Source organism: Toxotes jaculatrix, chromosome 13 (assembly GCF_017976425.1).
Source record: "Toxotes jaculatrix isolate fToxJac2 chromosome 13, fToxJac2.pri, whole genome shotgun sequence".
In the NCBI taxonomy this organism is placed as follows: domain Eukaryota; kingdom Metazoa; phylum Chordata; class Actinopteri; family Toxotidae; genus Toxotes; species Toxotes jaculatrix.
Genome location: NC_054406.1, coordinates 11,565,454 through 11,579,728, shown reverse-complemented (window position 1 = coordinate 11,579,728; position 14,275 = coordinate 11,565,454). Strand labels below are relative to the sequence as shown.

General features: G+C 42.2%; 1 protein-coding gene across 23 annotated transcripts in view; it reads right to left on the bottom strand.

Annotated features, from left to right (window-relative positions):
• Nucleotides 1–14,275, bottom strand: part of clasp2 (cytoplasmic linker associated protein 2) — a 52,151-nt gene that overhangs the window by 30,491 nt on the left and 7,385 nt on the right. For 21 of the 23 annotated variants that reach the window (XM_041053166.1, XM_041053172.1, XM_041053173.1 and 18 more), the window contains 5 exons: nt 12,423–12,526; nt 11,785–11,876; nt 10,280–10,355; nt 9,360–9,457; nt 5,757–5,827 (listed from right to left, as the gene is read on the bottom strand). In XM_041053166.1, coding sequence (XP_040909100.1) covers nt 5,757–5,827; nt 9,360–9,457; nt 10,280–10,355; nt 11,785–11,876; nt 12,423–12,526 — 441 coding nt within the window. Of the gene's footprint in view, nt 1–3,051; nt 3,308–5,756; nt 5,828–6,547; nt 6,860–9,359; nt 9,458–10,279; nt 10,356–11,784; nt 11,877–12,422; nt 12,527–14,275 lie in introns of those variants that run through there. The other 2 variants (XM_041053188.1, XM_041053187.1) reach the window with 2 other exon arrangements.

The following is a 14,275-nucleotide window of genomic DNA, read 5'->3' as shown; positions in this document are numbered from 1 at the left end:
TTGAGTCTACAGACACACAGTGCTCTTGTTACTAAAAACTTTTTCCACAACAAAACCAAGCAAAAATCAGTCACAGTAAAGAGTCAGAGTCTCTCTTCTAAAGCACTGGGGCCTCTTATCAGCTGGAGCACTGCAGCAGACATCAACTCAAGTATTACAGCTGAAAATCTCAACATGCGACAAAAAGACCATAAGCAGGCATCTTCTGAGGAATTAGACTAACTACTACATGGCGAGCCTGTGTTTGTGCTGATCTGCTGTAAGCTGCAGGGGAACAGGCAATGTCACATATTCTCACTCAGGACCATGTGACAGTGTGCAGAGTCTCGTGCAAAATATGACACATAGAAAATATTGTGATACTGCACAGCACCCATATGGGAATGAGACAGAAAGGAGAACAAGGAGAAGCACTGCAAGAACTGGGACAAAAGCTGTTAAAAAGCTCACGACTGCCCCAGCTCCAAAGTAAACTAGAAGAGGTATGTGTGTCAGGCAAAAACTAGACTATGAAACTCACAGCTGTTCCTGCAGAAACCAGTTTATAGGCATTTAGAACAAAAAAAAGTACTATTACTATCTCTTCAGGGAACGCCGATTGTTGTTAGAGATATGTCTGCAGCAATGGCTACTATTATAAAAAGCAAAACTACAATATACACACAATGGAAAGCTTATGACCACAGTATAGTATAGAAGTAAATATAGCACCACAGACTCAATCGCTAAACTGTGCAATAATTGATGACTAATTAGTGCAAAAGAGGATGTTAATACACAGGGATTAATGCAGCATAGATGTAAAAGAGTCATCTTAGAGAAAATTGAGCCCTGTACTTCTAAAGATGGGATGATAGGTTTTCTTATCAATACTGATTATATAGTGAAAACATAAGAAGGTCAAATGAGCAGATGTTTCACTTCCAGTCAGCCAGTTATGTCTGGGATAGAGAATGACAGAGGGAAAAAAAGGGAGGAAAGCAAGAGTGAGAGAGATACTTGAGGTTCAGGCCTGGATTCTCTAATAAGAGACAGACCATTTCCAGCCCAGCTCAGGGAAAATGATCTCCTTAAATGAAAACACACACACACACACACAGGTATAATTTGAGTCCCAATTCCAAGTCAGGGAGAGGGATAAACCATAATATTCAGAGGAAAGCTTCGCCATGGCAACCAGCCTAGCCTGGAAACGGGGTCATGGTTTCCTTTGCAGAGCCGGAGATGCACTGAAGCAGAATGAGCATGTCTGCGAAAGAGAGTGAGTGAGTCTATGTGCGTGTGTGTGTTTATGTGTGTCAGTCTCTGTCAACACTGAAGTACTATGCAAGCAATGAAAGCTGCTACTGACGGTCAGTTTGCAAAGCACTGAATATCTCAGGGCTTCCAAGGTATGTGTGTATGGTGTGTGTGTACGTTTTTGCATTCACACAGGCTCATTTTCAGACAGGGCATAATAATATTAAGAGCATGAGCACGGCGCCAGCAGCGCTGACATGCTTTACTTTCTCACACGCAAACAACGGAAACATGTTTAGTTTGCTTCTATATACAAACACTAAAGAAGGCATCAATTAGCTGTCATTTTTAAATATGTTATTACTTAGCGATAAAGATGGAAGTTGTCAATTTTATTTTGGTTAATGCAACACTTTGACAGTTCAGAAAATGGCCAGCTATATTAAGTCTGCGTCACAGGTCAGTTATTTCTAGTCTTGTCAGGGAGTGAAATTAAAATTACGAAACTGTGATAAAATCTATTTATCTAAGAGGTATAAATGAATCTTTATTTGTCCACTTAAGATCTGGTACTTTAATGGTAACTTAGCCAGTTACCCTGAGAAAACCTGGGAGGTGCCTTTATCAACATAAACTTCAAGCTTGTACATTCCTTTTCTTTCTTGAGCTATTAAATGAACAAACTATTTGAAATCTCCAAATAAATAACATTACTGAGATTAAACAGATGAATATATAATGTTACAATTTGATGTTGTTCTTGTTTGATTTTCAATGACTGACAATACAGAAATAAAAATGAAATAACTATTATTAGATGGCACTCAAAAAAACCCGATCTCCTCTGGTCTGTATGAACTGCCATACTTGATGACATTAAGCAGCACTAAGTGAAATTCTTAGAGTTGTTGTTTTCAAAACAGCCAGAAAGAAGAGACGCTAAATTCTCTCGGCCAGGTTGATTATGTTTCATCTAAATTTAACAGCCATCTGAACAAATACCTTGTTCTGCTGTCACTGTGGTAGATATTTTGGTCTAATGTGGGCCGAGGCCAACTGTTAAAGACTGGAGTCCAGACAAGTGGAGTGAGCTATAATGAACCACATCCTAAAAATGACTGTTTGTTCATAATAAACAATCATCAGTCACAAACATGTACATTTGTCCATGAACTTGGTTTTCAAAGAAGAGTAGGAGAGAAAAGCAGTGAATGAGAGGGCACTTCACAGTAAAGTCAAAGTATCCTTCTTTTTACACTTCAGTTGAAAAATGTAACTGAAAAGCAAGAGTCAGAGGAAAAAAAAGTTCTTCACTTTCTACACCAAACTGAATGGAGAAATTGTACATGAATCTGTTTGCCTCTGTGGCTAAGGTGCAGACTTCACCATGTAACCGTGACTGATACTCTGGGTTCAAGTCAGGCCTCAGGCTACAAGTAATAACAACAACCATCTCTCTCAAATATTTTCTGTCCATGTGGGACAGAAAATATTTGATAGTAATATGTAATTTTTGCAAAGACAACAACCAAAAAAAAAAGCAAAGTATCATCGCTAGGATACACACATGCTCAGACACATGTACTTTACATCTGTGCATAGACGCACACAAATGCAGTATGGAGACATTTTAGGACACCCCAGTTTTCTCTCTCTCGCACAAAGATGTAACCTATATCTGAGCGAGAGCACTCGGGGTGAGAGTGCTTGGAGTTTAAGCTGATTTCAATCTAAAACCATATGCTGACAAGCCTTTGTCCCAGTGCCAGCATCCAGAGTCCGATGAGATTAAACACAGTCACACACACTTACCATCGCCATCATCCCCAACTGCCATGGTTACAACGTGTTATGAGTAGAAAAACTTCCTGTTGTCTGTATTCGTTTCTCTCCCTCTGTTCTCCGGTTCTCTCCTTTGTTTTCTCCTCTACCTCTTTCCCCCTCTTGTTTGTTCAATCTCTCTCTGTCTCTGTCATGATGAATCAGGGAGAGGCAGTGATAGGCACAGCGCTGTGACTCGGCTACTCGGCTCTGTCAGCTTCCTCCCTCAATCCTTTGCCCTCCCTGCCTCCCTCCCTCGCTCCTCTTCTCTCAGCAACAGCTGCCACAAACCCTTTAGAGCGAACGCCAAGAGCTGGCCTAAAAGAGATGTGGGGCAAGGGCAAGTAAAGAACAAATTTGTGTGTGTGTGTTTGCATGAGTTTGTGTCCTTTGCTCAGAAGTTTAATTCTTGGTAGGTTCACTGAGTGTTTAGAGGAAAACTCCAGTCACACACATGTTCATCACATCATCTGACCCTTCAACTACCTTCTTTGGTAGATTTTCTTGCCAAAAGCAGAAGAAACCCATGTTAACTCACTGAGTGCCAAACATGAAGACAGGAACAGGTTGGGGAAACTTCAACCAACCAACATCATTTTCAGTTTAACTGGAAGATTCAAACTAGCTTTGAACATGATGGACTGTAAAATCAGTAAAGTCATTCACAGGGAACATGCAAACTTTCGGAAGGAAGCTTTGCAGTTGTGCTAAAACGATTAGTCAATTAATAGATTTGTCGACCATCAGAAGTCAGATCGTCAGATTTTATATTTTGATAATTAATTAATATTTCAAGTAATTTTCCAAGCGACACTTGGAAAATTACGCCCCTGAATTTGACACTATTATTATGTGATAGTAAACAGAATATGTGAATATTACAACCCTCTGATGGATATTTTCCACAATTCATATATATTGCAGACCAGAACATTAATTGAGCAAATAACCTACAGATGATTTAATGTGAAATTAATCATTAGTTTCAGCCCTATTGGACAAGGATGGGAATGCAAACAGACAAGCACCAACACTTTGCAGCCGTGTGACTCAGAACAGCCAAGTGTAGTATGACAAGCTGCAGCAGCAGAGAAATACACGAGACAGAAGCTTAAGTACACTTGAGGTGGCAGCCAAGGCAAAGCAGCGGGACATGCGGTCAAAGTTCACCCTGGTGAGCATCACTGCTGTAGTCACTTTCACTTTTCGTTTACTCGTGTTTTGATATGTGGTCAACACATATGGACAGACTGTGAGGAGTTTGTAAAGTAGACACAAAACGTAGCCACAAATAATGAAAATGCTTTGACTGGTTGTAATATTTGTCAGTCAAATTATTCAACCAGTGTGTCCCATTAGTACCTGACTGTCATGTGGTTTGTTAACAACCACTCCACCGTGGACCTGTGGACAACTTTTCTCTAAACCTTAGGGAGGTGGGAGTTCAAAGTAACACTCCCTCCATCCCTCTCCTGCCACCAGAGACAGCATCATGGCAACTATACCCACTACACGCCCTGAGCTCTTCTCTGTGTCTCTCCCTATGTTGCTCTCCCTCCGAGTAAACAGGCTGCAACAGCCGACCAGGCACCAACCAACCAACCGTCACTGCTGGATGGACAGACACAGTGACAGGGCAGCCTAAAGGTACAAACAGCCAATGACAGTCTCTGCAAGACACCCACAACAGACCTAACTGACCTCACAGTGAGCACAAACTCAGTTAAGAATTCATTTCACTTAAGTTAAGATACAATCATATAAACACATACTCGTGCTTTTCCAAATTTTGTCACCTTACCATTAGTCAAAAATGATTATGCTCTGTGATTCTGACAAATAGTATATATGTAACCGAACTGTTAGATGAGTACAGTTGGAACACACCCTACACTTCACACAAAAATTACACAACAAATATGATAATCTTTCAGGAAAAAAGTCAGATAGCTTGGACAGGAAAAAGCCATTATGCCCCCCATCTGGATTAGTCACATCATAGCCGACCCACAGTCCTCTTGCTAAGGTCAGCAATGTGTAGCAACTACACCAAATCTACATTTTGGATTATTACACCCTTATAAATCAATTAAGTTGATGGTGAACACAACATATAGAAGTTTCTCTTGACAACTTTTAATATTCAGGACAGAATTTTTTTTAATACACATTTAATTATCATCACCAATACATACACAAGAAAGGAAAATGTTTCTCTTTTTATATGGGTATCCGTGAAGAAAAAAATATGTGAAGTGCTGCAAAACCCAATTTTATATTCTGAAAAGTGAAAACAAAGTGAAACACTGCTATAAGGAGCGTTGTCAATAAAATTCTAACTTTCCATGGTCAAACAACAAAAGCTAAGCCTTAGGCTCCCAAAGATTCACAGTGCTGGACAGAAAACACTCAGCAGCAACAGCCTTCAGCTCAGGTCTGGCTCTGCCAGAAAACCCGCAGCATCACACACACAGATTAAACCATTAATCCTGTTAGGTCCTCTTACAGGAGCTCATGGCAACAAACTGACACGACCACAAGAGCACATGCAGATTTAGACACACACAGAGTTTTGCTCTCTTGTCAAACACACCCAGTACCTGACAACAGTAAAATCATCTTGACAACATGACTCAACTTGGTGGCTCTCAGAGGCCAGTACAACTGTGACACAATAGATGAGAAAAGGCACTGACCGTGACTTGGGCTGAGAGCCATGTTGCCTGAATTCAAGGCTTCATCAAAACGAGTGAATATTGTCTGTAACCTGCACAGAGAGGGGAGAAGAAGAAGAAAAAGAAGAAGAAGAAAGGTTAGAACAACACACAGATATATACTTTACATACACAACACAGCTAATGAAATCACAACAATGACAGAATTGGATACATCAAAATGAGACTGAATTAGGAAAATGAAACAAAATCATCGTTACTAACAAAGATGAGACAAAGAAAATGCACATGCAAATGAATACACAAACACACAAAGCTCTGAGCTTTGACCTAGAGACAGCCAATATGCTGTGTCCCAAGTCAAAGTATCATTAGCAGCAGCATGTGGACAGGCTGCCTGTCTGCCTGCCTGCCTCCCTGTTGGTGGGTGGGTGTGTCTATTATGCCAGTCACACTCATGAAGCTGCAGCAGCAACACGACAAGAGCGCTCCTGACATCCTGCTCAAACACACACAAACACACACACACACAATCACAACCCAGATCTGCTCAGTCATGTGATTTACAGGTAGGACTGTCTGTATAATAATAGAGTAATAATCTCTCACAATTTACAGACAAATCAAACTAAAAGAATAGCTTTGCACAAATAAAAGCTTCCATCGTCCTGAGCAGTGTGGGTGCACGCTGGCTACACATGACAAAAGCATAACACAGACACAACGCCCCACGTCCAATAACATGCCATAATGTCTCCTTGCCAGAGGGCTAGCCGTGAATGTGAGCACTAAAGAATAAGATTCATACACACCGTCCTCTGTCTGCCTGCCTCCCTGTCTGTCTCTTGGTGTCTGGATGCCGGTCCACAACCACCAGACAGCTTAGAGGCTCCTGATAAGTGACGATTAGCGTTGCAACGAGCTGCTCAGCCGTGCAGCATTTTCACGTGGTTCCCTTCCATTCATTAGCATATTAATGTACCTATTTGCTTCAGAAATAACCTAGCCTTTAGTCTTCTGTACTCATTTGCCTCAGTATTTCCCAGTGGGCTGATTAATAGGTTGCTGCGTTGCTGCGCAACGTTGCATTAGCTCCCATGCTAGTGACACACTCTGGTCCTCAGCTCCCCTCAGCTCTTTGTATCCAACATGGTGCAGTGGCTCTGAGAGGTAGGGAGGGAGGGAGGGAGGGAAAGGGGAGGGAAGAGAGAGAGAGAGCAGGAGCCAAACAGCGAGAGACCAAAGCATGCTACACGCATGCAACGAAGCACCACCTACTGTCGCACAAACGTACTGTATGCTAAGCACACACGCCCACTGAGAAATCGCCATAGTGACACAAAGGGTTAAATCTCAGACAGCGCCTTTGTGTGTGTGTGTGTATGTGTGTGAGAGAGAGATAGCTGGGCCAGTTTGTGTGACAGGCAGCAAAGAGATCCAGTTACCCTTTACATAACCTCCCTTCTCATTCCCAGACATACACACTCGTCAGAGGGGGAGGGGCTGTACAGCTAGTGGCAGACAGAAAGCCAGGCTGCCCCCCCCTCTACCCCACTTCCTCTCTTCTCCTCACCTCACTTCACTATATTCGCTCCCTGCTCTTCTTTTTGAATGTTAGCACCTCTTACACCGAACTCTCAAGCTGTGCTGGACTCATTTCGACTGTCATTGAAAAAGGGTCACCCCGAGTCCAGCGGAGATGAGTCACACTTTCAGGTATCTCACTTCCCTTTCGAACAAATGTGTGTAAAAGATTCAACCTGTATTTGACCTGCTGACAGGAGACTGCTGTCACAGGTTAATCTGTTGTTGTTACTGTTATCAGAGACTAAAGACTGCAACAGTAATTCCAGACACATAACCATGGAAATACACAGACTCTGCACATTGGATAAATACAACTATGAAGTCAAGTTTTAGTTCTCTCCACACATCAGGGAGTCAGTCAAATGAGGATTACGTTTCCATAACAACAGTGATCTATAAAACTGGTATCTGCAACAGAAACACAAACAAAGAAATCCAGGTGGTGTCAAACCCCCATTCAACGCAGAGCAGGACGAGCTGGGTCGTATCGTTGGGCGTGAGAACACAGCATACAGCCGGTTGAACACTGACCAGATGAACTTATCTGCAAATAAAACTATTTTCCAATTGGGGTCTGAAAAGTCGGCGACCTCTTTAGCCACTGACACAATTTTGCCTAATAATAAATAAACTGACACTCGTCCGTACACCACATATCATTACATTAACTTTTATTACCAGGTTTCTAAGATTCAGTAGCCTCCAGACATTGCAACCTGCACATACCTGTAAATGCTAAATGTGGGAAATGTCTCATAAATCTTTCCTGCACATTCAAATTGGCTCATTTACACTATTTCATTTCTGTAATGATATACCTAATATACTGCATCAGACAAAACCAGGGATAGAAGTAAAATTCTTAAATCACCTGACCTGCATGAAAATGTAATTATACTCATTACTCACAGCCTCAAGGTCTACTCCCAATTTTTTGGATTAGCAATGTAAACAACTTTTGATATAAACAAATTTAACACATTCTCTGTGTGATTTAATGCTGTAGGCTTTTCTAACTCGTATTCTCAGCCTTCTACACTCCCCTTCTCTGTCACGACGCTCCCTTTCCCTACATTATCTGATGCTGGCTCTACAGAGTTGATATGTGATCTTGTCAGCAAGACCCTGGCAGCAGCCCTGCATTCCACCCAGCAACCATATACTAACACAAACAAACTCAAGACACACACAATCTCCACCTGGCTTTCAGACCAGTGCTCCAACATTATCAGTAAATAAACTAATAAAACTGGCATGACATATCTGAGCTGCTCACAATACATGCAAAAAAAACCCTGCAGGAATTTCATATTAAATTATTTACAGATTTCTGAAGAAAGAACAAGGATTGGTTACAGACCTAAATAACTACAGGTCGGTCAGACCTGTACACAAACCCTAAAGCAGACAGACACACATACACACTGTTCGGCATAAATCCCACATACACAGACAGAGTGTTTACACTGGAGACAGACAGGCTTAATATGCGCAACACATGACACATGGCCACGGCCAGCATTCACAGACGCAAGACTCATGCTGAACAGTCAGCTCACAACGCTGGCTGCCGCTTGGATCTCACACATGGGAGAAAGAGGGAAGGGGGTAGGGGGTGAGAGGGGGTCACTGACTGCTTAGAATAACCCTCACCCGGGCACATGTAACCAGGACGACCAAAGAAGGACGAAAGCACTCAATGGACCTCTTCAGATGACATGAACACACACACACACTTTCTCCAATTTTTCCCCAACTCTGTCACTCCACCCAGCGCCTTTGTACCCCATCTGCCCCCTCCCACCCCTCCTCCCACAGTCAGTCAGCATTGTGCTCTGGATGAAAGTGCCTCTGTGTGTGTCAAGGGCAGAGTGGTGCATGGTGTGGCCTGGGACAGACCGAGTGCCAAGGCCACGGGACCCAGCGACCCTCCACACAGCTCATCCCCACTTGATGTAGCGCACACACAAATAAAAATACCATCTGTGCTGACATAGACAGAGATGATCGGTAAATGACACAGACAAAATAACTCACCGTGCAGCAGGCAGTCCTCTCTTTCCCACGTCTGCTCTGACCCTCTCCCCAACGTGACGATAAACATCCACCAGTGTTGTTATGGAGGCCTCACGTACCTACAGACAGCAGACATTAACCAATTTAAAAATGCTCTGCACACACACAAATAAAATTACATGCATGCACTCACACTCTCACATAATGTGCACAATAGGCGTCTAAATATTTATCTTGTCATTGTGGATGTGTGTTAAAAGCTGTAAGATTATGGACAATTTTCCATAATAATTCCATAAAGATTACACTCTTTCTCCACTGCTTGGGATTAGAGAGACTAACGGGTGCAAACATAAACACATATTAAAAAATAAAACCCTTAAGGGCCCGTACTCATCCCCCTAATGGGAGACATCTGATTTGCTAGTTATATTGTGGGTACTGTAGTGATTGGGTTGTGGGATGCTGTTAAAGGGATTCTCTGCAACTGAGGGTGGGCAGGCCTGTTGAGGATGTTGATTGGTCAGGACAGCGTGTGGGTAGATAATCATTGGGTAGACGATGGAAGCAGATTTCAGCTTTGGGATGCAACTCCACAGGAGGCAAAACCAACCTCTCTCTATCCCCCTCTCTCTCTCACTCACACACTGAGAGTTAGTACCGTTGTGTGTGTTAATGGCTGGGTGTTGGTGTTCATGATTCAGCAGTGAAGCTGGGTGGGGGGACTACACAACCCATCTCCTCACTAATAACAGTAATAATCACAGAGCTGCCTTAAGATGCCTGCCAGCACACTCAGGCTGCTGAGAACAAAACCACAGGCTTAGCTCCAGAGTGGTAACAATGGAATCAATCCAAACACACACATATAACACAGTAACAGACACACACACGCAGGCATGTTCATTTTATATCATATTCTACAGTGCTTTGCCTCTTACCTGTGGGTTCTGATCCCCAGTCAGAGAGCAGAGATGAGGAACTATTTTACTGAGGCTCAGTGGCTGAGCTCCATATCTGAAAGAGACACACCAGAGGACAAAGGAATGAGACGGATGATTATTAATGACAATGTAAAGCAAACATGAAATGCGATGTCCAATGATGTCCTGCCTGCTTCCATTTCACATTTTCAGGAGTGAGGAAAACACCTGTATTCTCATGGGGGAGACTGTGAATTTTTGAAAGACCTACACACAGTAAAAACAAAATAACCACATGAAAACCCAGAAGTCGAGCACTTCTGTGTCACACTCAGTCTGCTCATGCTTAATAGATACCCGTGTACGCTCAGTAAACATCTTTAGCTTTACTATCAGGTAGCAGCTTAGCATTTAGCACAACGGTGTCACTTTCCATTAGCAAAAAGATGCTAAAAGTAGACCTGTGACTCTAACAGGCCAGATTTGCTGTGTGTATTAACCTTAAGGTGAAAAATACAGTAAACTACAACCTGCACATATCTGTACTGCTGCTGAGCTGCTGTCACGCAAGACGCAGCAAGCAAGCATCTGTTTAGTCTGTAGGTGTGTTCGTTTAATGACACTTTAAGCTTGCGAAGAGCAGGTTAACTATGACAGCAGCGTCTCTGCAATCCCAGACTCTGTGGGATTCTACAAGCGGAGAAATCCTCTTATAACTAATGGGAGGACATGAGAACAAACTCGTTCATTTAGAAATGAACTGAAGACAGAAAAATGTGCATAGAATGTGACATTTATACTGACCACTTGCAAGTCATGATGTACTGCGAGAAATTAATAAGCTAAGCAGAAAATTTTGTCTATTTTAACCAAAAAGCCTGTGTGCAAAGAGAGTGATTTCAATTTTATTCCTGGGACACATAAACTCCTTTCTTTTATTTTCCCAGATAAGAAATCTAAGACCCCCTGCGGCTTCTGGAAAGAATGTCTCCAAATAGACCGGCATATTTTCTTTGGAACATAAAGACCCATTCCAATTATTTGTTCATGCTGATTTAAAAAAAAAGCAAGTCCTCCATCAACCTTGACAGCTGAGCATGAGACCATGATAGAGTTCAGGCCAGAGTAAACTGAAAACAGATTTTTAAAACTCCCTGAAAGCAACACATAGAGACATATATGCTTGAACCCTGTAACATCACATGACAAAAGTGGTGGTGCCATTTGTTGCACGTGTGCCACCTCTACAAAGTCACACAACAGTTAAGAGGATTAATCCTGGAGACAGAGACTGTGTGTGTTTCTTGAACAAACAAATTGGGGCATGCTCATGGAATGTAGTAGTAACAACACATGGGGGAAAAAAATCTATGACCAAGAAAATCAACGAGTTGGTTTTAAGTAAATTTGATTAGATTTAAATTTTCAATCTGCTCTAACTACTAATTTAAGACTTTCTGCAATCTACTGTTTTCACATTTCACCCTGGAAGTGAAACAGACGAAGACGGGGAAGTTACTTACGTGTTGAGCGTGGCACTGAGACAGAGGCAGACTCCTTCTCGACTGCGGAAGTTCTTATGTTTAAAACCAGGAAGCAGCCTTTCCCAAACATACTGGAGAAAGGAGGATGACAAGCATAGGGGAGAGAAAGAATCAGTAAGAACGAGCAGGAGAAGTCCCTGCTGGGCAGCTCATCGGGGGTTTGAGCAGATTATGTAGTACGGGGAAGGTTACAATCTGTGGAGATGTGCATGTGTGCTGTGTGTAGATAACACAAAGTAGAATGGAGATGTAGCTTGTGTTATTCCTTAAATATCCAGAAGAGGGAGCCCAAAACATAGGCTACAGGACTGCTGTAGTATCTATTATTGATGTGCAGGTGGCTGTGATTTGTCTGCTGTCTCTGTTCTGCATCTTTATCATTCATTTGAATCTACTACAATTGGCCTGAATAGGTTGCTGCCAACTGGCTCTTCTACAAGTATACAAAATGGTTTAAGGAACAACTAGTGTTTGTATTTGATCAACATCTAAATGATCTTTGAGTGACACTTGATGTCTGTCATGTTACATGCAGTCAATCGCTCAAAACAGCTCAAAGAGTCTTTAACTAGTCAGGATCCTGAGATTTTGTGTGTGTGTGTGTCTCTCTCTCTCACCATGGGCGAGGTGGTCTGCTCCATGCAGCGAAGGATAAGAGCTTGGCTGTTCTCCCTAACCTGGTCCTTCCCATCGCCCAGCCTGTCCACCAAAGCTGGCAAAACTACAGACAGAAAGAGAGAGATGGAAGAGGGGAACGAGAAAAAGAGAGGACAGGATGATCATGAGTCAATATTTATGAAAAACGCAATTGAGTGCACAGTATTTACTTCAAGTACAGGAGAAATGAGGCCACACATCAATCTGAATCTTAAAAAACAGATTTAAATGGCAAATACAATAAAGACTGCCCCCAAGTGGAGAGTGTTTAAAAACACATAGATATTTAAAGATAAATGTTCATCATTAGTGCAGTCTAAGGGTGTGAGAGAGAGAAGTAATGTAAAAGCTTCAGCAACGCAACCATCAACACTGGGGCTCTGACAGGATGACGGGAAGGAGAGGACAGGAAATGAGAAATGGACCGTGATTAAAATAGTGTCAAGATCATCAAATGCTCTCATGTCAGTTCCACTTTAACACACAACCGACCCAGCAGTGAGGCCTATGTAACGTAGTGACGCACACAGTAAAGAATAAAAAATAAGAGCCTTTAATGCTGACATTTAAGTGAACTATGAGCATTTTGGCAACTATTCAGATGGTGACTGTAGTCCACTATGAAATGAGGAATGGAGGTGTAACACAGTGTAGTTTCAGTTTTAATGTCAGATGAACAGGTTCTTGACAGATATTTATCTAAAGGCCTGGAATTTGTGGGTGCTACAAAAAGTAGGGTCAACAAATAATCACTGCTGTGTCAAATTCACAGCTGAAAAGAGTCCCCAACAAACGGGCTATTTCTTTGTGTTAGTAAAGTTTGCTTTTGATGGAAAACTATCTAGCTTTTTTTTTTAATTATATATTTGTGCCACATTTTTTAAAGATTTACACCTCAGTAGAAACCAACACGCGTCTGACTGAGAGCCACAGACAGGGTAGGAAAAGTCAGAAAGTGTTCAGAGAAAGATTAACACATCATTGCTTTTGGTGATTTCATGAGATTTGGTGATGGTGACAAAAATCCAGATTATTTCCAGTCTTGTCCTTTAACTCGTAAAGTCCAGAACTCACAACAGGCAATGATTTAAATGGCTTGCCTTATTCAGCAGCTGCTAACCACATTTAAGTGCCATGTCTGGTGAACCTCTCTCTGTTTCACTATCAGATGGAGAAGCTAAAACTTTGAGTTATATAAAACTCAAAACCTCCCTTAGACGCTCACACACAGATAAACACAAATACACGCACACACACACACTCCTATCCACATTCCTAATCTAAAACATCAGCTGGGTTCTGACAGAGTGATGTCATCTGTCCTTTCCCTGTGTGTTATGTGTGTGCGTGCGCGTGCGTACACTATGTTACCATAACAGCTGGTTGCCTAGGCAACAAAGACAATACCCTCAAACAGAAAAAATGACAGGGGGGGCATTGTTGCACACAACGTCATCTGCTGTAGTAAACATACACACACACACTTTTCTTGTACGTGGCAAGTTGTTGACTCCTTTTACTGGGAAACCACACAACTGCTGGGCCAATCACATCACTTCTTTTTATCTGACACACTGCAGCCTTGTATGATCTGTATGCATCAATCCAATTTCCATTTCACATCTGGAAGCTACTGGGCAAGATGGCCAACAGCACCGGGTCAATTCCTGTGCACACGCAAACACATACAGTGTAATGGCAGCAGCCCTGTACAATGACTCAGTTCAGCAGATCAATACAATCTCTCAGTCTCTATGATCTCATCTTCCTCTCCTCAGTGTGTGTGTGTGTTTGAGTGTGAGAGTGTGAGAGT